General features: G+C 51.1%; 2 protein-coding genes across 2 annotated transcripts; both read right to left on the reverse strand.

Annotated features, from left to right (window-relative positions):
• Positions 1-3,157: 3,157 nt before the first annotated feature.
• On the reverse strand, positions 3,158-5,873 carry PSMB5 (proteasome 20S subunit beta 5). The gene is made up of 3 exons (XM_061368197.1): positions 5,546-5,873; positions 4,171-4,477; positions 3,158-3,486 (listed from the first exon to the last, which is right to left on the reverse strand). The coding sequence occupies exons 1-3, from the start codon at positions 5,735-5,737 to the stop codon at positions 3,191-3,193; spliced, it is 795 nt and encodes a 264-aa protein (XP_061224181.1). The 5' UTR covers positions 5,738-5,873; the 3' UTR covers positions 3,158-3,190.
• Positions 5,874-10,290: 4,417 nt separating this feature from the next.
• Positions 10,291-24,287, reverse strand: C2CD2L (C2CD2 like). Its single transcript, XM_061368225.1, has 14 exons — positions 23,801-24,287; positions 21,899-21,994; positions 21,342-21,461; positions 20,769-20,879; positions 19,719-19,832; positions 18,983-19,094; positions 18,682-18,805; positions 18,043-18,107; positions 16,551-16,678; positions 16,115-16,286; positions 15,463-15,564; positions 14,711-14,844; positions 13,923-14,205; positions 10,291-13,038 (listed from the first exon to the last, which is right to left on the reverse strand). The coding sequence occupies exons 1-14, from the start codon at positions 24,044-24,046 to the stop codon at positions 12,818-12,820; spliced, it is 2,028 nt and encodes a 675-aa protein (XP_061224209.1). The 5' UTR covers positions 24,047-24,287; the 3' UTR covers positions 10,291-12,817.
• Between the last annotated feature and the right edge of the window lie 262 nt (positions 24,288-24,549).

Below are 24,549 nucleotides of genomic sequence, written 5' to 3' on the forward strand. Positions count from 1 at the left end.
AAGCAATTAGCCAAGCACATCTGTGTTTGCATTGCCGTTACACCAGGTGAAAGGTCCATCTGATTTTCTTATCGACATCCTCTTCCCAGTTCCAATGTCCTTGCTCCTTGCCAGTTCCAACATCTTCCAAGTACCAGTCAGGGATGGCTCACTCCTGATTGCCTGCTGTAGTTCCTAATTCCCATGGTCACTCTTAATTGCCTGCCGTAGCTTCTCCTTCCCATGGTCTCTGACAGTTTCGATACATTCCACCCCCACAAATCAGGGACCTGGCATCTTGCGCAAGGCAAAGTGACATTTAGTTTTAAAACAAAAACCACAATTAAAAAAAATCTTCATAAAAATACAAATGTGCACATTTATCAAATATTATATACCAATTACATGGGACCTTGGCCATGAAGACAACTTTATGCAGCTCACTACTGTCCTGTGTCCCTTAAGAGCCCCCTGAGCTCATTTCCCAAATGCTTCTTTAAACTCTTTCACCTCCTGATGCTCAGATTCTTTACCTACAACTACAGCAAATTAAATCTAGAGAAATTCTTGCAGTGCAGAAAGATCAGTGCCATTTAACCTTTTACTGGTTTGCATTATTTAACCAATAATCTGAGCCAAGAGTTAATCCTTATAAAGTCCTTCCAAGCCTTGCAGAGTCTGTTCCTCATGGCAAAATCATCCTACACATACCAGGAGTTAAACCTCCAAGTTTTTCTTCTCTTGAGATTTTATATCTTTAAAATGAGATTATCTAAGCTTTGCTCAAAGCATTCTGAATTCAGTTTCAAGGCACAATCCATTAGAAGAAAAAATTTCACACTGCAAATTAAAAAAAAAGGCTGGGTTCTGCACAGCTTTCTACACGATTCCATTTTGGTCAACTAACTTGAAATTCATACACCAGTTTGTGCAAAGCGGGACTGTAAGTATTCAGTAAGACATTGAAACTGTGCATGAATTTAAGATTATGCATCAGTTTCTGTTCCTCGCTGAACTGGTCTACTATATGTGATTCTTTTATGGAGATAAATATTTCAGAGGAAAAAAAAAAGGAAGACTTGCTAGAACTCTTCCATCCCCAAATACAACATGAAGACAAGAACATGGAAATAATCGTGGCCTGATATTTTGGTCACAGGTCTATTTTACTTTGTTCATCTGCATAAAATGCAGGTACCATCTGAATTCTGCTGCTTTGATTGTTCTCCGTCCTCCTAGTAAACTGATGCTGCCTTTTTGTTAGGATTTCACAGGATCATAATCATTAAATGCAAAAAAAAAAAAAAAAAGTAAATAAAGTAAGGAGAACAAAAACAACTTTGGCCATATTTTCTATGCCTGAGAACGTCCAAAAAAGTCTGCTAAGCTTAAAAGCACTCAAAACCACAGCACCCTAAATAAATCCACAGCACAAAAAAAGTTAATTGGCACACGCCCACGTAAGTACTAGCAAAACTTAAAAATTCTAGTTCAGAAAAAAGCATTTCAAAGAAGTCAAAAAACAAAACAAAAAATAAAAGACAAAGCATAAAAACCTCAAAACACCCCAAACACCTCACCTTGATAAAAGCCGAACCCAAAAGAAGCTCCCTGTTTGGAAGCTGTGCCTTATATATCCCAGGCCCTACCCACAACCCCTCCCTCAATGCCCTGGCTCAGGGGTGGGGCCAATCACTACCTGAGATAAAAGCAGCCTGACAAGGGACAGCTGGGTTGGTTTTGGTTGGAGTTTGCTTTGTTGGTTTGTCTCTGGCTTTTAAGTTTTTGGCCTTTTTTTTTTTTTAGGCTTTAGGTTTACTTTCAAAGCTCACAGACTACATAGCTTCAATTTTATGAAGTCAGGTTGAGAGTTACACACAGAAAACTCTCAAAAAACTTAGATATTAATGAATTTTCTGCTTCGGTGACGTACGGCGCATGCGCAGACTGTCCGAGCTACTGCACATGCGTGAGAGTGCGGACTTACTGCTCATGCGCATGCGCGGACTGTTCGAGCTACTGCGCATGCGCGTGAGTGCGGCGTTACTGCGCGTGCTCCTCCCAGCCAGCAATGCCCAGCACCCGCCCCATAGAGCCCACTGAGGCCCCATAGACCTCCCAAGCCCCATTTAAACCCCCATAGACCCCATTGAAGCATATAAACCCCATTTAACCCACCATAAACCCATTTAGCCCCCCCACAGACCCTCTCCAAACCCTCTTTAACCCCTAATAGACCCCCCAAAACCCATTTAACTGCCCATAGACCCCACTTAAGCCCCCACAGATGCCATTTAACCCCCATGACCCCCAAACCCCATTTAAACCCCTATAGAGCCTACTGATCCACCCCATAGACCCCATTTAACCCCCCATAGACCCCTCTAAACCCCTTTAACCACCACAGACTCCACTGAACTTCTCATAGACCACCCAAACCCCACAAAATCCCAAAAAAAACCCATTTAACCCCTCCCACAGACCCCCCCCAAGGTCCTTTAACGTCCTATAGGCCCCCCAAAACCCATTTTACCCCCTCCATACCCTCAAATCCCCTTTAACCTCCTACAGATCCCCCCAAACCCCTTCTAATCCCCATAAACCCCCTTTAATCTCTCAGAGACCCCTTTTAACCCCCAGAGACCCCATCTGACACCCCCTATAATCCCCATTCACATCCCACTGTACTCCCTTTCAGCCCCACTCCTTCCCCTCCCCACCAATCCCAGTGCAGCTCCGCACCCCCCCTTAACCAATCAGCACACACTTCCCCATGCACACGTTCAGTCTGGGGCCGAATGATGCCGTTGCGACTACCACACCTTGGGCACCGTTTTCAACCCACAAACAAGCATTTTAGTCCCAAAATGACTGGGTTTAGCCCCAAACCGGCCGTTTTCAGCCCCAAAACAGCCACTTTTAGCCCACAAACAGCCATTTTCAGCCCCAAAACGCCCGGGGTTAACCACTTGCAGCCCACAAACAGCAGGTTTTGCCAATTTTCAGCCCCCAAACAGTCGGTTTTGCCCATTTTCAGCCCACAAACAGCCAGTTTTGGCCCCAAAATGGCTGCTTTCAGCCCACATGTGGCCATTTTCACCCCCAAAACAGCCAGTTTTGCCCATTTTCATTTCCCAAATGGGTTTTTTTTCCCCGTTTTGCCTATTTTCACCTGTTTTCGCCCCCCACCCGCCTGTTCCACACTGTTCCTTCACTCGCTGCCATCCCACTCGGCCCCGTAGCGCTCCTGCAGCTCAGCTACGTTGTCGCAGGAGACGCGGCGCCAGCCCTCGGGCCCCACGTGGTAGACGGAGACACGGCCGCCCGAGTAGGCGTCACGGTGTGCAGCCTGGAAGATGGCGCGGCGCGCCAGGGCACAGGCAGGCTCCAGCTCCAGCTCTGGGTGGTAGCCGCGGTCCAGCACCCCATAGGCGTAGGGCGAGCCCGAACCCACGGCAAAGGCGGTGCCTGGAATGCGTGTGCCATCGCTGTCCACATAGTAGAGGCCTAGGGGGTGATGAGGGGCAGCAGGGTCAGTTGGGGACCATAGGAAATAGAGACCCACAACCATGGTCACCAGCCCCATATAACTCAATACCCAACTCCCTGACCCTGCAACAACCAACTCCAACCTATAACCACCTATCCTGTGGTGCCCACCAACCCCTAACTTTGACCATGAGCCCCATAACCACCAGCCTACGGTGTCACTCACCCCTTAACCCCCAATCCCCTGGTATCTACCAGCCCATAACCATAATCCCAGTCTCCTATACCTCAATACTCAAGTTCTTAACTTCACAACCATGAATATCACCCCATAACCATCAACCCCCTGATGTCCATCACCCCCTAACCTTGACCACGAGCCCCATAACTCCAACCCTATTGTATCCATCACCCCTTAACCATAAAACCCAGCTCCATATCCTTCAATACCCATCTCTTTGGCCCCATAACGCCCAACCCCATGATGTCCACCACCCCATAACTCCAACCCCATTGTGCCCACCACCCCCTAACCATAACCCCCAACCCCATATGTTTCAATACCGAAGTCTTTGGCCCCATAACCCCATGGTGTCCATCACCCCCTAACCATAACCCCCAGCACCATATCCTTCAATACCCAACTCTTTGGCCCCATAACCCCCAATCCCATGGTGTCCAGCCCCTGCAACCCACACTCACCAGGCCCCCTCTTGTCCCAGCCGCCGATCATGGTGCCCATGCTGAGCCCCATGCCCTTGTACTGGTACACCATGTTGGCCAGCAGCTTGGCAGCGGCGGCCACCGAGGCGTGCTGCCGGTGACGCAGGCGGTACACACGGCACTGCCGCGCCAGCACTCGCTGCCAGAAGGCGCAGTCAGCGGCGCCGCCAGCCAGGGTGCCCAGCACCCGCGCGCTCACCTCCAGCACCTTCTGCACCGACTGCGATGCCACATAAGAGCCGGCCGTGGCGCGCGAGTCAACAGCCAGCACCACGCCATGGGGCAGCTGCGGAGGAACAGCAACAGCGGGGCTGGGGGGGGGGCTGGAGTCCCTACATGGGGGTCTATGGAGGGCTTAAGGGGGATATGGGGTTCTGGAGTTCCTACATGGGGTCTATGGGGGGATTAGGGGGGATATGGGGGTCTGGAGTCCCATTATGGGGGACTGTGGGAGCATATGGAGGGATTTGGGGGTCTGGAGTCTCTACAGGGAGTTCTGTGGGGGTGTGGAGACCCTTTATGGGGGTGTATGGGGGGATATGGGGGTCTGGAGTCCCTACATGGGGTTCTAAGGGGGAATATGGGGGGGATATAGGGTTCTATGGGGGTTTATTTTGGGTATATGGAGGTCTGCAGTCCCAATATGGGGTTCTTTGTGGGGATTTCGGGGTCTGGAGTCTGCTACAAGGGGTTCTAGAGGGAAATATGGGAGGCTATAGGGGGGATATGGAGAACTGGAATCCCTACATGGGGTTGAATGGGGAAATATGGGGAGATAAAGGGTGTCTATGGAGGGATATGGAAGTCTGGAGTCCCTAAATGGGATCCTATGAGGCCTATAGGGGGGGAATATGAGGGGGGTCTGTGTGGGGATTTAGGGGTCTGGAGACCCATAAAGGGGTCTGTGGGGGTCTATGGGGGCATTAAAGGAGATACAGAGGTCTATGGGGTGGTTATCTGGTAAAAATGGGGGCTTACAGGTGTCTATGGCGGGTTAAGGGGAAATATGGGAATTTGTGGGGTGTCTCTGGTAGGTTATGGGGGTCTATAGGGTCTCTATGTGCCCCAGCCCTCCCCAGTGGCTATGGGTGCCAGCTGCCCCAAAATAGCTCTTTCTGGGCTCCTATGGGGTCCCTATGTGCATACCCGCCTTCCAATGTGTGCCTATGGAGTTTCTATGGGGTCTCTATGGGTTCCAGCACCCCCCAATATCTGTGGGTCCCAGACCCACACCCCCCCCAATGTCTTTCCATGGGTCCCAGCCCCCTCAATGTCTCTCTGTGAGTCCCAGGCCACCCCCCCCAATGTCTCTCTATGGGTCCCTATGAGTCTCTCTGCCCACCGGTGTCCGCACCTTGAAGGCCAGGGTGGTGGTGCCGTGCAGGAGGTGGATGCCGGGCCCGGGCAGCAGCGGCGGCAGCTCCCGGAGGAGGGGGGCGGCGATGCCGGCGGGGGGCCCGGCCGGGTCCCGGGGCGCGGCGAGTCCCGGGAGGAGGGAACGGGACGGGAGCGGAGCCTCCGCCCGTACCACGCTCGCCAGCGCCATCTTGGAACGAAAAAGGGCGGCGGCGCAGGCGCGGTGCGGCCGTTACCACGGCAACACGGCCGCCATGATGGCTGAGGGCATGAGTCGGCAGGAGGGAGGGGCTGGGCTCAATATGGAGGAATGGCGGGTACACAATGGCGCCTCACCAATATAGCCGCCCCCAGACTCCCAACATGGCCACACTCAAGATGGCGCCGGCCACGAAGAACTCTCACCAAGGCACCTCCCACAGCCTCCCAGCCGCTTCCACCGGCTACCGCCCCCCCAGCTGCCGTTGGCTGCCGCGCTCAGCTTTACACCGCACCCCCCCATCACCACCACCTGCAGTGCCGAGCTTTGGCCACAGGGCGGCAGCAGAAAGCGGCGCCTGCCTCCTCACGTGCAGTACTAAGGGCTGTTCACAGGATGGCAGCACCCGCTTACTTAGTCGGTACCGCAGAGGCAATGGGCTGCGCTCCCCGGCCCAGTTCACATCCTCCAGCTACTTAATGGGGATGTAGACTTGAATTTATAGGTTTAATAGCAGTAGTGTGTGTGACTTCAAACTAACACAGTTGAATGGAGCAAACTGTTCTAACTTGCTAACACGCAGAGAAAAAGGAATGTTCGGCTGATGAGGGCAGGAACACCACAGGAATGTAACAACGAAGGATTCAGTAAGACCAAGGATGCTAGCCTTCAAGATTCAGAGTGGTGCCCAACGTGCAGTAAGACAGGAACAGAACAGAAGCAAGGACATTCCAGCTGCTAACTCAGCACTAGAACCTCGCAAACATGTGCCAGCACTGAGGTCATTCAGTAAACATAGTGAGGAACACTATCAAAAACCAACAGAGCCCGCACATCAGCAAGAAAGCGCATGCGTGATTAGAACGTAGATATTATGCCTAGTTCACAGAAAAGCTATGAATACAGTATCACAGTATCACAGTATGTTAGAGATTGGAAGGGACCTCAAAAGATCATCCAGTCCAATCCCCCTGCCGGAGCAGGAACACCTAGATAAGGTTACACAGGAACGTGTCCAGGCGGGTTTTGAATGTCTCCAAAGAAGGAGATTCCACAACCTCCCTGGGCAGCCTGTTCCAGTGTTCTGTCACCCTCACTGAGAAGAAGTTTCTTCTCAGGTTTAAGTGGAACCTCTTGTGCTCCAATTTGTACCCATTACCCCTTGTCCTTTCATTGTTTGTCACTGAGTAGAGCCTGGCTCCATCCTCGTGACACTCCCCCTTTATATATTTATATACACTAATAAGGTCACCCCTCAATCTCCTCTTCTCCAAACTATAGAGACCCAGCTCCCTCAGTCTTTCTTCATAAGGGAGATGCTCCACTCCCTTAATCATCTTAGTTGCCCTGCGCTGGACTCTCTCCAGCAGGTCCCTGGCCTTTTTAAACTGAGGGGCCCAGAACTGGACACAATATTCCAGATGAGGTCTCACCAGGGCAGAGTAGAGGGGAAGGAGGACCTCTCTCGACCTACTAACCACGTAAGTACACGTGAGAATGCTAAATATATAGCCACTGCCAGCAAGTGACAGCGTGCTTACCTTTGCGAAACTATTCAGGTGTGCGCTACGTGCTGCAATAAAGAATGCTGCTTTCTGAAGCCAACACCAATGTCTCAGGAAGCTCTTGCGTTCCTAGAAGCACGGCACAAGGCTGCAGTCTTAGTAAGCCCATGTATCTGCATTTGGTAAAAATGACTGCTGAGAGATGAGTCTTAGCAGAGAGGGTTACAACTCACCTCCCTCCGTGAAAAGGAAAAAAGCCTAACTCTTTGCACTCCCGTGGGGATGAAGTCAGACTCCGGGTCAGGTTTTGATTTCCACGTGGTTTAATAAGTTAACAGGTTCAGCCATTACACAGCAATGGAATTCTTCTTCAACGTTTACAAAGGTGCAAGAACTTCATTCATTTAGTCCAAATTAAGTAATTTTATTTTTATCTCTTAAATAGCTACATGGTTCCTTTTTCCCCCCCTCCCCCTCCTCTAAATGATCGAGGGTTAAAATAATCCACCCAGAGAGAAGGCATCAAAGTACAAAAGAGCACATACAAATTCAGAGTGGATATTTGGTCCAGGACCTGTATGCACGAGAGAAGGTGGTGTGAAGCAGTCATGCCTGTAGAAGAAGCTGGAAAACCACAAGTACACAAAGATCTTTTCCAGAAGTTTGCACCACCGGAACTATTACTACACCATGACATACACTGTGCCCTACACAGGGAGAGGGGGGGCTGAACGATGCTAAAGACCCCAGAACATGCAGTCACCAGCCACCCAACATTCAAGCATCTCGCCGGCTATCCAAAAATGACATCTGTATTTAGCAGGCAATGAACTGAGAGAAGCCATCGCAGGAAGGATGCAGCAAAGCTAGAGACAAACAAGTGGAACAAAAGCATTTGTAAATACACATTTTGCCCCCTGCCCAGTTCTAGTCTAGAAACAGAGTGTGCCTGTGGCCCTCACCTCTGCTTTTATTATTACATATACTTTATTATATAAGCTTTCATTATGCTCCTCCCACCCCCAAAACTGTTTTCTGACTAGCTCTCTACCCAAGTAAACTCCTATTGCTCCCCTCCACATTAGCCCATCTGCCTATAAGCCTGTCCTCAGGTACACAAACACACAAGGGTGCTTGCAGGGGCAGAAGTTGGACCTGTTTGCTCAAGACTGCCTCCAAAAGTGTCCATGTAAGAAATATTTTGTGGATACCACAAAAGCCAGTTAAGGCCACTTTCCCTATCTACCAATCAGTGCCATCATTTCGCAGCGTGGCAGGCATGGGCACTTGCACAGCACACTCTAATTACAAGAGCGTGCAAACACGTGCACATGTATAACCCCTCTGCCTTCGAGCACCCTCTTCGATTATCAGGCATCAGTCAGGCATCCGTCAGGCTAAAGCCTACGGCACCCCAAATTGCTGAAGTTTTGCAGTTCCCTCTATTCCCATGCCTATTTTCTCTCGCCTCAAAGAGGATACCCCTCACAAACTGACACCAAGGGTTTTTTTTCCCCATGTGGAAGCGCTTAACAAGCCTTACCAAAACATGGTGAGAGGATGTATCTGGAGGAAAATAAGCATACAAGCATACTTAAGCCAGCAGAGCAATGCAGTATTTGGAACGCAGGCCCCTATGAGCAGGTTGGACTCCTTCAGAAGCCTCCCCACGTTCAAACCTGCCACTCTGACAGCAGTTCTTCCCCCACATATTTGGTTGAGGACCAATTTCACAATGTGTAGATATAAAGACTGCACTGAGACAGCAACCTGGCAACTACAAATGGTTCTAAAAAGTTTGATGGCGACCTGCACCACACACTGGGGTTGCTTCGTGGTCCCAGGCAATGAAATGCAAGGGCACCGAGGCAAAGACATGGGTATGTGGTAGAAGTTAAGCAGGGAAAAGGAGATTTCAAATAGCATTTCTTCTTGTCCTAAACCCAAGCAGAGAATTAAAAGCCGAGAGCACTCTGGGGAAAAACTCCCTGGGACCATGTCTTAACAGTTTCTGGAGGCCAAAGAATTACATGACCTTCCCTTTCCTTCCAAGAAGATTAGGATAAAAGAATGGTTTCTCACACTGATAATCGCACCTTCCTCGTGAGGCGGATTCATTACCGTTCTTGGCTTTGGAAAGACAAGAGACTCACCTGTGCTCGCATAACCAGGATTAGCAAAACCAGCTGCCTACTACTCGAGGGAGAACATGACTGCGAGTGTGAGAAAGGAAGCCATGTACAGACACAAACAGAAAGGATCGACATGTTACTCAGGAGTGTATCTGAAGTGAAAAGCTCCTGGTGCATGTGGCTGAGCCACTCCCCCTACCCCTCTGTCCCTCAAAACAGCAGTTTACCCAAACACCCTCAAAAATATTCCGCGCTTCCCAATAACGTTTAGAAGATAAGAGGTTGCAGTATTAGTCCTACACCATTCAGCTTTGAGAAGCAACAAAACGGCAGAAAGTACATCTCTGCTAGGAAACACAAGCAGGTGTGGGAATTAGTGTCTGGGACGTGCGCTGTCAGCACTTGACAATATCCCTTTCCTTCTCAACTATCTAACCCAATAGAAACTTTTACAGAAATTTACAGGTCATGATAAAAAGCACCACCAAAAAATTCAAGGGAGGATATGCACTGACTGTTACATGTCCTATGCACCATTCATTCCACAGATTGCAGCAAAGGAAGATTCCCCAGATGAGTGTTCTGCCAGGGCAATGCTCAAAATCAAAACCAGTACCTCCACCACGATACATCAGCAGGCATTGCCTGGAGCAGACAAACTGGAAACAAACTCTGGAAAGCCCAAGGATGTAATTGCCTGTTTAACATGGCTAGAAAGGCATCCTTGGTCCCCAAACTCTATCAGTTTCACTCCTAGCTTTCCTATCGTCTCCTTCCCCCAAGGGAGAACAAAACATTCCAGTTGAAATCTAGGTATGCGTTTCTCAGACAAGAGCCTCGATTGCCTTTCCTACCTCTGGTCTACAGCAACAAGGACAAGCCTCACTAGGCCTTGTGGATCTGGAAGCACAGCAAGGAGCCTTGGGCATTCACCTCTGGCTGCTCCGCACCAAGACAGCTTGAGCTGCTCTTGCTGTTTAAAGAATACAGGACTATTCAATGAGACACACAGAAAGTCCTGCGATAAACCACAACTGAAGAGCTGCTGGCTTGTCTGGAAGTTCCCTTCTATTCAAGCCAGCACTTCTAATGCGAGGTTCACAGCCATGCCACCAGAGGAGCGGTGCTGTCTGGGCTCAGCCAGCACTTTTCTTTCAAAGCAATACCTTGACATGTTTTAAAAAAGAAAAAATGAAAACCCAAACCAGAGCACTGAGTACCATGAGCAACAGAGACAGATCAGTAGCAGGGAATTCCGAGAGAAGGAATGCCCAAAAAGGAACCAAACCCCAAGGTGCTGGGAACAGGGGTGTGCCTGCAAAGGACAGTGCCATGTGCAATGCCACACCAACCTGGCAAAGGAAGGCTACGTCAAACTGGTTGCCAGGTGGCTAGAGGAGAGCTGCATATTGCCACCTTCCACCAGCACCACAGCAGGAACCGCAAGCTCTCATCAAGGAAATCCACATTCAGCAAGAAACGGTGAGCACTCTGACACCAACAACACATGGAGCTGCAAATAAAGCCACAGTACCATGTGGATGAGGAAAGAAAAAAATGACAAAACACATGGAAGGACTACGGGATGAACAGAAAGACTCTTGGACCAAAACAAACAGATGGAGAAGAGGTTCCTGGTCAGCCAGCTGGGCTGGTCCAATTTCTCACACATGCTCAACCTTGTAGGGAGTCGGCAGGAAAGAAGAATCACTCCCACTGGCAAGCACCAGCAGTTTCAATGCAAGCCCCAAGTGACCCTGCCCCCCACCCCCAACCTTCAGACACTTTCAAGAGATACTCCAAAATACATGTCTGTCATTCGTTTCTCAGCAGCATACTGAATGCATTCCAGTCTCTGGAAATGGCCATATCGATAAACCAGAACGTGTCCTTCCAAAGAATGAGATGTTGGTTTATGTACCCTGTCAGGAGAACAACTGCTTTTGCAGTTGGTCACATCCTGCACAAGACAAAGTGACAGCTCCCACCTGGGAGGTACTGTAACAGGAGAGCAGAGCTAGTGAACCCAGTCAGGCCTAGACAACTGCACTTCAGGGAGGTTTTCCTCCTCTTTGCCCTACCTCCTTAACTCTACAACTCACAGGAGAGCAGGAGCTGTCATTCAAACCAGGCATGCTGTCAGGACACAAGGGTTTCTCTGAGAGGGTCATTACTCTAGCCAAACAAGGATTCGGGATATTCACAAAGGGAGCACGTCAGGAGAGCAGGAAACCATTTGTCTAGAAGGTCAGCCTCCTTCTGCACAAGGAGTTTTTCTCCCGTGTGCTTCTCCCTCCACAAATACCCACCACAGAAACACCTGCTGTTTGAATGCAGTGGACTGGGTTTGCTCGAAAAAAGGAAGTACCAGATGCAGTCAAGAAAGGCTCCTTCTACTACAAGAAACCTTTTCATCAGTGAAAACATATAAACTCTTGCCTCTTTCTGCCACATGGCTTTAGACTTCACACTGCCCTTTCACTAGGGCCACCACATTCCTCACCCCCATCCCCAGTGTGGTACCAGTCATTGGCAAGAACCACAAGAGCACGAGAGGCCAGGCACCCCACAAGTCTGGAAGCAACACCCCCAACCACCCCGAGGGAAAGGGTTCTGCTCTCACAACGGCCAGTGCACGTGTGCATCACAGCCTATTTCCCATCTGACAACGCGGATGTGGAAGGGAGGCTGCGTCATAGGGTGGCAGTGCTGACAGCACCAACCAGACATCCCTGCAAGGGTCCAGGCTTCTACAAAAACTCGCCTGATGGTTAAACTTCCTTCTCAGAGGCTCCTTCCTTCATCTGCATAGTGCAGAAAGCAGGCATCCCTCAGCACTGCTGGATACAGAGCTGTTCCAAGAGCCAAGAACCGCAGCTCATTCTCCCAGCAACTCACAGACTGGGAACACACCGCACCATACCTCAGTCAGATTACAGGCTCTGCACCATGCAGAAGCAACAAGAGCATTTAGATGGCCAGCGACTGCATCATTTTCTCCCACTAGAGCTGAGCAAGGCTACATCCCACGCTTCTCAGCAACCCAGCAGTTTCTCCATCTTTAACTCTGAGCACTGCTACTCGAAAGCCTCCCCACTGCCCCCTTCCTTCCAGGATGCACCCAGCGACACCAGACAGCTACAAGTGCAGAGTCGCTTCCACAGGTCCTGGGATTTCCACCAGAATTAGCATACCACCTGGATTTTCTGGGAGAGTACAGTGGGATATGACAGTCAGAAAGGGCTAAGGAGAGGCAGATGAGCCGCCTAAGCCCCGATTTCACCACCTCTGTTCCCCAAATGGCATAAAGCACCAGGGGTGTCTTCCCTTGCCAAGGCTGAAAGGAACCGGACCACAGGTCACAGATACCATAGAGCGGGAAGACAAGAGACTAGAAAAGGATCTCTGTGCAATCTTTACAGCTTCTCACTCCTTCAGTGCTCACTTGCCGTCACGCTGTCACTAACTTTGGGTTTGGATTTAGACTTAAAGGAGAAGCGCTTGATGAGGCGATGGGAGAAGCTGCCAGCTTTCTTCCCAGCGGTGGAGTCGGTGGCAATGTTGGACAAGTCATCATGCGACTGGCTTAGGCCTGCCTCCTTCTGCTTACTCTTCCTCCGGAAGATGAGCTTGGTTCCACTCCGAAGAAAGCTAACTGTAGAGATGGAAAGGAAGGAATTGAAAATCATAACAGTATCCTGGCCTCGTGTGTCTCGGGGGCAACAATGCATGCAGCTGCTCTCTGATGTGCAGCACAGCTATCTTCCACCCTGAGCAATGGAAGTTCACGGCAGCTCAGCAAATCCCAGCTCCCGGCCGCACGGCGAAAATCTACATTCAGAACAGGCTGCAATACCAACAAGTGGTTTCACTAAGCACACCATCACACGTCCCCTCTGCATAACCTTCCTTTTACACAACTATGTCCTCCCTGTAGCAGAAGAGTGCAGAACTGTAATATAATAAAGGTGTGCCATCCACCCAACTGACACAAGCCCAGGAAGTCTGGAACAGCAGCTTGGTCAGAATAGGAGGCCCACTCCGTTGTCTGAAAACAGAGAGTTCATGTGGACATCCTATGGTACAACAGGGCAGAAGCATGAGTTAATAGAGAAAGAGGGAGGGAGTCGAGGCCTCTACAATCCACATTGTCGGCCAGCCTCCGTTTCCATGCTAAAGGCAGCTGAATTCAGAGGAGGAATCATTTACGGAGGTGTGCCCAATGTGTAGTGCTAGAGGCTAGGAGAGAACAGAGGTTCTCAGAAACATGCAAACCATGCAGGGGCCAGAGAGCAGAGAATCTGGACAGAAAGCACAGAAACCGAAAAGGCCACAGCAATCGGACACCTGCAAACAAGAGAGTTTGGAACCTCTTCAGCAGGGAGCATGTGAGAAAGACAGGCTTTTCCAGGCTCTCGCAGAAGCCGTTCTTCGCCATGCTGCAAGCTGCCTGCATCCCCCCGCTCTGTGGGCAGGGAACTCAGACAGCGCTTGGTGCTCAAGTCTAACGTTAGCTACTGCCTACTAGGTCATCCATACCTTTGTGATCTTTCAAGCTCCTGGTCTCAAGTGCTCCTGTGGAACCAGTTTCAGACTCAACATCTTCCACCGATGGCCTCTCGGAGATGTCCGACCGTGTTGTCTCATCCAGCTCCTGACCGGCTCTCTGTCTAGACGGCGACGATTCCGGCAGCTGTGATGATTCAGTAGAATCGTGCATCCACTCGCCTGTGCCCTCTGCCACAGAATCCCTGTATGCTGTGGCCTCCAGGGATGCAGCATAACCCAGAGAAAGTGCCATTTCATCTTGAGCGATAGGTACCTGGAAGGGGATCAGAGGGTGAGACAGACAGGAAGACAGAGTTTAAAAGAATCACACTCATCTCCTGTTTTCCATTCACACCTACATATGGACACCCAGGATCCAATCATCAGTGCTGGATGACACCGATGCGCAACTGTCACCTTTTTGCTGAAACACACTGGAACGTGGTGAATTTCAAAGCATTCTGCACCACCTCCCTCACTCCATCAGGCAACTCCAAGGAGTCCACGAGGCTCCCAACCAGCTATGGCACCAGCCTCTGTTTCCATGGCTGCCCTTTGTGAACTCCCACCAGCAACTGCCCTGCAGACTGGCAGGGTACCTTTGACGCTCACTGGGAAGCAGTGACAAGCTGCAAGGAAGCAGCGAAATGGTTCTGTCGAGCAGTGTCTTCTGTGCCAGAACCTTCTCACACTGGTTCCTATGGGACCGGGTGGTTTTAATGCACCCATCCCTAGAAGACTTCACAGATTGGAAATGGAGCCTCACAACTACCAGAGACCTTGGAAACTCCCGAGATGATCAGCGTGCTACGTTTCGTTGGGGTCTTCTTGGCAGGCTTGTTATTTGTCTCAGTCAGCTGCCTGATCGCCGTCTCAGCCACTGGATCCAAGCCGTTGGGCATATAGCTATCCCCTGAGCACAAGAAAGATACCAACACTTGGTGTAGTGACCTTTAGCACCAGCAAGAGGTCGCTTCTTACCATGATGCTCATTATAGGTAACTCAGTATGCATAAAGGGAGAGAACAGAATTTACTACACGCTTGCCCAAATATACCAAAGGAAGGAAGCACCATATAGCTCTTGGCTCTTTCAGGCACCTGCAAAATTCGATTTCCCACCAGACATGTCATTAAAATACCCTTCCTGCTTGACAAAGACCTCCAAAGACTCTCAAGAGTCTGGGCACCCCTGGCCATGAACCATCAAAAAGTCTGCAGCTCTCTGTCTCAGAGACAACCAGAGTCCAGAGTACAGGAATCAGCACAGCTCTTTGGGTTCAGATAGCCTAAAACATTCTCATTAAAAAAAGGAAACGCCTGGAGTCACAGACCAGATAGCCACAGTGCCTTTTACCTGCTCCCACCCACCACCACACCTCTGACCCCACCTTCCCTCAGGCACTTGGACATCCTCTGCCACAGCAAACGCAGATGAGTTCTGTGCTCCACATTCAGACAGCAGACAACCTCCATGAAAGGCTAAGGAATACAGTCGCTCCAATAAAAGCCTCAGTTTTCCAAGCACTTACGGCTGCTGCTGGGCAAGGGGCTGCAAGGGCAGCTGCTTTCCAAAAGCACAGTTGTCTTCTTTTCAGTCACTTCCACCTTGGAAGGCGACCTCGATGGTGAATCTTCACGGTGGAAGAGAGGCAGAGACACAGAGACACCAGTAAGAGGAGACGAAGTTTAAGCAACTTCGCTACCATGTCGTGGCCCCTACGCCCCAAAAACACCTCAAGTGCATGTGCCGAGAGCCTGCAGAGGCTGGCCCTCTGAGGCTTTGCAATAACAAAGCAGTAGAAAGCCTACAGGGAAAAGACACACAGAGCAACTGCTGCACCTCCCCATGCAGCTGCAAGAACCCATTCATGCCATTTTCTGGCCCTGCCTCATGGAATATGCAGCACACATTCATCAGGATATCAGACTGCAAGCAGCAACAACCACTAACAAACAAGGTCAATGTGCTTCTGGTTCTGCATTCAGCATGTAAATAGAGGAAGAGCAGCAAAGCACTCTGTCGGAGAGCCTTGTCCTTCTCTCACCTCCCCCCAAACACAGGGCTGCATCAATTCCCTTCCCTGAGGCTAGGCACGAGCCTCCAGCCAGCCACAGGATGCTGAGGAGCCTGCACCCGCATAGCAGTGACACATACAAGATGCCCACCACATGGCTTCTCACCCATTTTGCAGTCTGCCTTGGGCCGGGACTGAATCGTGGTGACAGTGGTCACGATGGTGCCGTCAGGCATGATGGTCCGGTCCATCTCCACCTTCTTAGTGGGGGTGATGCTGGTTCTCAGGGAAGTAGCATGTTGAGCATTCAAAGATGCAGGAGACTCCTGGAATAGCAGCTACAAAGAGTAAAGCGCAGCTCAGAGAGGCTCTCCTCTTCCCAGTTGGAAAGACAGGCATGTGGATGATAAAACCTACTGCTCCAGGCACCAAGGAGCAATCCCCACTACCAAGTTGGTTGAGCAGACAGAGGCTTGGGGATCAAGGGCCCGGTGACACCCCTCTGCAATGTAAAGGTCTGACAGTCCCCTGCAATGAGCCCAGGCCCAGTTACAACCATCTCTGGCTAGAGGCTCGTGCCGCAAACACTGTTACAGGCTCACCTCCAATGTAATGGTAGCTTCAGCCGCCAGTGACCACCCGGCTGCCGGGGCCAGTGAGCAGACCTGTCTCCCGGAAGGTTGTTTGCCCAAAGAATCAAGCAAAAGCGTGGTGTGTGCCAGCAGCACACCTGCAGGAGGGAACAGGAAAACAGAACACATCACGTGAACTCAGCATCCAAGACACCTTCTGCTTTTTGGGAAGCAGCCCTGTGGGCCAGCAAAGCCAAGCCCCCCTGCCTATAGCTCCCAGGTTCAAAGTGGGGAAGAAGCAGGCAGTGCTCCTCTGTTTCTCTTTACCGATCCAGAAAATAACTCCCTGAAAGAGGTGGGTTTTGCACAGCCTCCACCAAAAGTAAGTACTGCATTTAGTCCCTGAGTGAGTGCAAATGAACAGAGTTACAAGCCTTGTGCAAACTTCTTCCAACACACAGGGGCAAATCCCCCCATCCCTCTCCCCACTTCAGACTGGGGACAGGCAGGCCACAGGAATCTCCTGGGTATCAGAAAGGTCAGAGCTGAGAGCGTTTCACTTGGAAGAACAGACTACAAAGTTATTCTACACAGTGAGAGGTTCACATACAGTCAGATATGAAAAATCCCTTGCAGAGTTCACTGCAATCGTACCAACACCAAACCACCACAGGCTCAAAGCACACAAAGTCCCTTAGGCACATTTGTCTCCCCAGCTTACAACCTGTCCTATGGCTTCCAAGTGCAAGGTCCTACACCTGGGTCGGAGCAATCCCAGACACAGCTACAGGCTGGGCAGAGAAGAGATTCAGAGCAGCCCTGCGGCGAAGGACTTGGGGGTGCTGGTTGATGAGAAAATGAACATGAGCCAGCTTCAGTGTGCGCTTGCAGCCCAGAAACCAACCGTATCCTGGGCTGCATCAAAAGGAGCGTGACCAGCAGTTCGGAGGAGGTGATCCTGCCCCTTTACTCTGCTCTCGTGAGACCTCACTTGGAGTATTGTGTGCAGTTCTGGTGTCCTCAATACAAAAAGGACATGGATCTGTTGGAACAAGTCCAGAGGAGGCCACGTGGATGCTCAGGGGACTGGAGCACCTCCCATATGAAGACAGGCTGAGAAAGTTGGGGCTGTTCAGCCTGGAGAAGAGAAGGCTGCGGGGAGACCTCATAGCAGCCTTCCAGTATCTAAAGGGGGCCTATAGGGATGCTGGGGATGGACTCTTCATTAGGGACTGTAGTGACAGGACAAGGGGTAATGGGTTAAAACTTAAACAGGGGAAGTTTAGATTGGATATAAGGAGAAAATTCTTTCCTGTTAGGGTGGTGAGGCACTGGAATAGGCTGCCCAGGGAGGCTGTGAATGCTCCATCCCTGGCAGTGTTCAAGGCCAGGTTGGACGAGGCCTTGGGTGATATGGTTCAGAGCGAGGTGTCCCTGCCCATGGCAGAGGGGCTGGAACTTGATGATCTTAAGGTCCTTTCCAACCCTAACTATTCTATGATTCTATGATTCCAGTACTCACTTCCCCCTCTGTCGCTGTTCCCCAGCACCTGTAGCTTCAGCTCTCTACTTCTGTGTCCCAACTCCCTGTTGGAACAAAAAAAAGACAGGCTCATATTAGGCAATCCACAAAAGAGCCAAGCAGCAAGCAACCCCATTCCGTATCTTCCCTCCCTCAAATCTCACGTGCCTTGTCACCTTTTCCAAAGCTTCAGTATGCATATGCTACTTCGGAGGACAAGAGAAGTTTGCTGCCCCTTTAGCCCCTGGTAGCAAACCACACAGAAGAGGAGAACTCCCGTTTGTATCACCTGCAGGGCTGTGTTACGTTGCCAGGTGAAGCTGAGAGCAATTCGTCTAGAAGGCCGAGATCTACACTCCAGGCCTCCTGCACCTGCCGCGCCCACAAGCTGCCCACTATCACCGCTTCTGACCACCCAGTTAAAACAGAGTCCAGAAGACCAGGAAATGCATATGCAAGGTGAGCCCAATCACTGGAATTGTTAGCCCAGCACACGAGCAGCACAAACTCCTGCCGCCCCACAGCACAGACTTCACCTTTTGTGCAGTCTGCATCAATTACCATCACGCAGTAATGACACCCAGAAATCATGCTAGTCCACCTCTGCTGTGCCAGCTGTGAGGAGGGTGCAACACTTACAGAAAGAGCTCCTCATTCCACTCCATTTCTGCCACAGAGGTGGCACTGCCAGCTGTCACCGGCCTCGTCCACTTCTGCTGCAGGGGGCTGTCTAGTTCTGCCACACAGCATATCTCATCAAGTCCTGCAACAGAGGCATGGAGTGCATGCATGTGCTCAGCACGAGGCAGTGGCTTGGTGGTCACATGCTCCTCTTTTCTGTTTTTTTTTTTTCCATTCAAACCCACCCAAAACATCCACTCACTCCAGTCTCACCACCTGTACGCTTGCTCCTGCAGATCAGCAAAGCCTTCATGCTTACCTCCTTTCCCCTGGCAGCCCAAGTTCAGCACTCGAAGATTCCGGAGCAACAGCTTAGAACCCAGAGGGGCTACTCTGGACAGTGACTCTCGAGTCAACTTATCGCTGGTAACCTGAGAAATGACAAGAATGAGACCCACGCCTTTATCGTTCACTTGCCAGCCAACAGCAGCCAGACACACGACTTGGCAGTTCATCCCTGTATCTGCCAAGTTGCTCCTTGCACCAACTGTCAGGGAATACCTGCAGAGCCATCAAGAGATGCTGCAGGTTCCCCCAAGATATTGACCTCCGTTGGGCCCCTGTGTTATTTCAGATGGTGAATTTCACGCAGACAAGAAGAGACAGCCAAGCACAATCTCGCTGGCTGCCAGGCAGACTATGGAAGATGGCATTCCATGCCCACAAAGGCTGTTGCAGACAGAACCTCAGCTTTCAGAGGAATGGAGAGATTACCAAAAAGACATATGTCTCAGGCAGTTCCACTCCACCTCAGTAAAACTGACACTCAGTGCTCAGAAAAGAAGGTACGAACAGAGCTGCCCTTTGGAGTGGTTTCAAATCAACTCTCCTCCCCATGCCACAGTACCCCAACCCCTATTACAGCACGGGGCGGGTTGAGGCTGTCACCCAGAAGCAAGTCTAGACCTCTATATTCCTGCCTGAGCTTCAGCCCCCAGAAGCACCCCAGGGCACAGAGCTTGAGGCACAAGAGTGACAGGAGGAGAGTGTCTTACTGCACCAGCTCCAACGGTGCAGGCCTTCAGATTCACCGTCATGGCTGGCTGTGTGCTGATGATGGTATCCTCAATCAGATCCTTTATGGTGGACAGGTCTGCTCTCCCTTCATTCTTCTCTCCACAAATCAAGAGGAAACACAGAAAAATCATAACAAGGCAGACATGTTTTCTTTTTATACAGCTCCAGCTGCCTCTCACACTTGTAAGACACTACACGGTCTTTCTCCCAGCAATAGCATCCCAGGTACTCCTGCCATATCCTGTACTTGCTTTCCCCACTATTTAAAGCTTCTGTGTAACAGCTGCAGGCAAATGTAAGTTGTCTAAATGAGACAGACTAATCCTCTACATCTGTAGTCTATCTGTTGAAAATTTTGACAATACAGCTTTTAAAGTTTGTCACGTCCTCACCACCTCATGAGATGGTACTAGCGCACTTCTGGGAGAACAGCTCGATTCCTCCATGTGCTCAGGATAAAGCAACAAGGGCATCAATAAAACAAGCAAACGAACCAACCTACTTGGGTCACAGAAGCACAAGCACTCCTGTGTTTAGCTCATTAAGCCGCTAACAACCGTGGGTTCCATTCTGCATGCTAACCTCTCAGAAAAACCCCAAATAAACAAAACAAGCAAACAAAAAGCCCAAACCACCACTCCCCTCCCACAACACCACCCCCCCAAAAAAAAAAACAAACAAAAAACCAACAGCTCATTGTGCAGCTCAACATCTGACAACAGTAGATGGACCTATGCAGACAGAAAGACTTTTTTGCTACGCTTACTTCCATTCAGCTGCTACACCAAACTCGGACAACAGGCATCAGTACCGCTTCAGCCCCTCTTGAGGAGAGCTGCTTTGACAGACCTGAGCTAGTACAGAATCTAGGGCAAAAGAACCCCCTCCCCTGCCCTGAAGGGCCACGAGAGCAAGCTGCCAACCTCTCCTTTCCCCTCTGCCACAGCCTTTCTTCTGTCTCAGCACTGTTTCTGCCTTTCTCAGTTTCCCTCTACTCAAGCCCGCCTCTCCCACTGTTTGCCGCTCACCTCACAAAGTTGAAGTCTCGGAAGAACGGAAAGGTTCATGTCCGGTCTGTCCTTGAACGTCCACGACACCAGGAGACCTTCATTCTGAATCTCCTCCAAGTGGATCTCCACCTGACGCAGAACAAATACCCACAGTAAAGAAGAGGTTCTGCTTGCCCTGCTTCAAATTCAGCGACTGAAAGGCTCCTGCGCCAGTGCAACAGGAAGAGACAGAACGTAAGAATACAAGTGGTCCCAGGCCTACAGGTGAAGCAGCTGCAGCAGAAGCTCCGTACCAAGATCTGGCTTTCTAGCTGCTTATGGATGCCCAAGCACTAAAATCAATGCCAAACTCAAACCTCTCTGGATTTTGTTATGGCTATGTTACATAGCCAACCTCTGCAGAACAAGACACAGAAAGCAGAAATTGGCACTTAGATCGGGATTATCTACCACCGTGCCAAATATGAGGGCAGCAACGCCACTTCTTCCAGCGTCACAAGGCCTTTCTTCACACTATACCGTGTCCTTCCTCAGTCTGTGTAGGGGCAGGTGAAGGAACAAAGTCACAGGCTAACTTTTTACAACCATTACCTGAGCCTGCAGCACAGCCAAAGTGACATAATAGGTGTCCACAGAAACAGCAACTGGGGACTGCTGAGTAACAGACACAGGGAATTTCACAGCTTCAGCTGACAGATGGCAACACAGCACCTAGAGAGAAAAGGAAAGAAGAGTTTATACCGCTGGTGAGAAGCTAACACCACACAACAGCAAAATCTCTAAGAGTGATAGGCAAGGTTCACCCACCGCGCCAGGAAAGAAACATGAGGCTTGCTCTCAGACCCTGCGGAACCTGCCGTTAGAGACTATGCACGTAATGCAGTAAAGATATACCGGTGACAAGATCTCTCTTCTCCTTCTCCACTGCAGGATCCCGGTATTCGGTCTCAGCATATGTATGTGCTAGCTCCACCAACGGATCTCCCCTAGGGCTCCCACAGAGTCAGTTGGCACATCCCCGAACTCAACAACGAATCTTGCCCAAAACCTCCCCGGTTCCACACTCCTCATCACGCAGCCTCCCTGCAACATGCCATCAATCGACAGAAAAAACCCACAGAGGACAATTGAGAACAGGAAACCCTTACCATGCTGCAGTCCGGCTGTCCCTTGCATGTCACGTGACTTATATTTGCTGCTGGTGGTAGCTGAGAACCCTCTTCAAACGTGATCTGCACTGAACTCTACGAAAAGAGAACTACATTAGTTCTGATCAAAATATCCCAGGTAGTTTGAAGGAGGACGAATGCCTGGGGTGGGGCCCCCGGCACACTCATGTCCCTTTCCACGAGTCTTCCTAGGCACAACCATTGCATGCTGCCATTCTGCCCATCCTGGCTTGCCCTTAAAGAAAAGGAAAACAGGGTCTCCACTCGATGCTTAGACTCACAAACACTACATTAATTTCAGACATTTCAGAGATTCCTCTCAAATGAGAACGCAAAATTGTTGCAGTCAACTCTAGGTCAAGTGCATTAACCCTTCTTCACTGCAGAAGCCTTCCCGTTTCTTCTCTCCCTGCTCTGTGCTAATCCTGACCCAAGTTAAAAACAAACAAGCAAACAAACCTCCAAACTAATCTTTTAAAGTTCATCAAGCTGAAAGAAGCCACACAGAAACAAGAAAACCACAGAAGAAAACAGACTAGCAAGAAGGAAGCAACTGAGCATCATTCCTCCAGGACTAACTAGGACTCCGGAAAGCTAGCCTCCCTCTATCATCCTTTCTTAGCAAACCATGAGACTTTTACCCCAGTTTTGGCATTTTCTTTTCCCTCTCTTGGGACTACACACAAGGGAGAGTCAGCAAAGAGCTCCTTAGCAGAATGCATCACGCAGGAACTCAGTACTGAAGCACTAGCTAAGGAACAAAACACTGACTTTCAGCTGTTTTCTCACCTGACAAAGAGATACCTCAAAAACAATTGCATTATATGGGATACTTGCAAGTCTAGGCCAAATGTTGCAATGCAGCAACCTTTTGCACAGATCACAAGGCTTAGATAGAATCACAGAATGGCTAAGAGATGGAAGAGACCTTAAAGCTCATCTAGCTCCAATTCATTGCCACAAGCAGGGACACCTTCCACTAGACCAGGTTACTCAAAGCCCCGTCCAACCCGGCAGAACTTTGAGAACACTACGCTTGACCTACATAATTCAGATCTGCTCCGTCTTGTGCAATTACTTTCAAGTAAAACTGTAAACAGCCTTATTAATCTTTCTGCTCTCCAAATGCCAGACACCACCATCTACTTTAAGTACCAAAACTGAAGCACCCCAGACTTGCTGACAAAGCAAAGTCCTCCTGCAGCCAAATCACAGAGACCACTCCTTCAGGTTCTGCAGCCTTTATTCTAACGGCTGTACTGCAGGGGTGAAACTTACCTGCCTTGTAACTGAAAAATACTTCAAAAAAAAAGACACAGGCACAGTTCAGGCAACGCATAACTAAACCAAGCACTCTCCCAAGGCTCCTTCCCCAAAGATCCAATTGCTTCATCTCACACCATCAAGTTATTACCAAGTACAACAGACTTTGGAGCCTGTGCCCCACAGGCAATGCAAGCTACCATGCAATTCTTTCCACGTGGAATCAGTGTGGAACATTCTTCTTCACAGACTGCAAAACTCTAGATCAACATAGCGGTAACGCTAGGAGATTAAAGAGAATAAACACCACAAAATTCGGAAGAGGTTGCTGGGGAAACCTCAAAGCGGCCACAGCAGCCGGCTGCATCAGAGCCCACTCGGCCTCGAGCCCCGAAGCCGCTGTCCAGGGGCTCCTTTCCGTGTTCCGACGACGCTGCTCGAGAACAGGCGCTGGCTCCCTCCGGCCAAGCCCCCACAGCCACAGACAGGGACCGGCCGGGACGGCTTCCCCGCAGCCTGAGAACAAAGGGCCGGCAGCCCCGCCCGCCCACAAGCCGCCGCCACCGCCCCCGGGACAGCTCCCCCCGCCCCGCCTCCCCGCCCGGGCCCCGGCCGTACCCCGTGCCGGCGCGCCTGGCTGTTGAGGGCTCGCACCCAGGCCCGCTGCCACTGCTCCCGCAGGGATCGCAGAGCGAGCAGCGCGGCGAGCAGCGCCCGGGCTCCGGCCTCCTCCGTCACCGCACCGCGCCGCCGCGGCGCCCGCAGGGCCGCAGACCGCCAGTACTGAAGCAGCCAAGCCGCGACGGTGAGCAGCGAGGCGGCGAAGAGCAGCACCAGCGCGGCCCAGCCTAGATCCGGCCCCATGGCACAACGCGCAGCAACTCACGGCGGGCCGGCTGGCACGGGCACGGCCCCGGCGCTCCGCCGCCGGCCCAGCCGCCGCCACCTCCTGCCAGAGGGAGGGGGAAGGTGGCGAGGCTGCGTCGTCGCCCGCCTCCCGGCCCCGCGGCGCATGTGGGCTCGGCCCGGCCAGCGCCGCAGGAGCCTGGCCCCAGCAGAGACCCAGACCCGGGCCCGCGCTCGCACAACCGAGGAGCCGACCTGCCCCCCCCCTTCCCCGCCGCCGGCCGCCTTCTTCCGGCGCGGCGCCCCCGCGCGGCCCGGCCCCGCGCGCAGCTCGCCCTCTCCGCTCCCGCATAGCGGTCACGGCCCTCGGCAGCACCGGCCGGCGGTTGGCGACGCCTGGCTGCGGACCCCCACAATCTCTACCCAGCACCCCCCCTCCGCGGTTTCCTCCCTGCCCGTAACACCGCGGCCTCCACGTTAAAGTGTACAAATCGGGCTCGCAGCGGGGCCGAAGCGGCCTC

Source organism: Neopsephotus bourkii, unplaced genomic scaffold (genome assembly GCF_033783945.1).
Source record: "Neopsephotus bourkii isolate Nb327-2 ecotype Australia unplaced genomic scaffold, CSIRO-AGI_Nbou_v1 NB_1433, whole genome shotgun sequence".
Classification (NCBI taxonomy): Eukaryota; Metazoa; Chordata; class Aves; order Psittaciformes; family Psittacidae; genus Neopsephotus; species Neopsephotus bourkii.

Excerpts from the sequence above, each read along its gene's own strand:
- PSMB5 (XM_061368197.1), bottom strand. The coding sequence starts at position 5,737 with ATGGCGCTGGCGAGCGTGGTACGGGCGGAGGCTCCGCTCCCGTCCCGT. Across the intron at positions 4,478-5,545 it reads CCACCACCCTGGCCTTCAAG|CTGCCCCATGGCGTGGTGCT; the intron begins GTGCGGACACCG and ends GTTCCTCCGCAG. Across the intron at positions 3,487-4,170 it reads CTGGGACAAGAGGGGGCCTG|GCCTCTACTATGTGGACAGC; the intron begins GTGAGTGTGGGT and ends ATCACCCCCTAG.
- C2CD2L (XM_061368225.1), bottom strand. The coding sequence starts at position 24,046 with ATGGGGCCGGATCTAGGCTGGGCCGCGCTGGTGCTGCTCTTCGCCGCC. Across the intron at positions 16,679-18,042 it reads GAACAGCGACAGAGGGGGAA|GTGTGCTGCTGGCACACACC; the intron begins GTGAGTACTGGA and ends TCCCTCCTGCAG. Across the intron at positions 15,565-16,114 it reads CAAGGCAGACTGCAAAATGG|ATTCACCATCGAGGTCGCCT; the intron begins GTGAGAAGCCAT and ends TCCACCGTGAAG.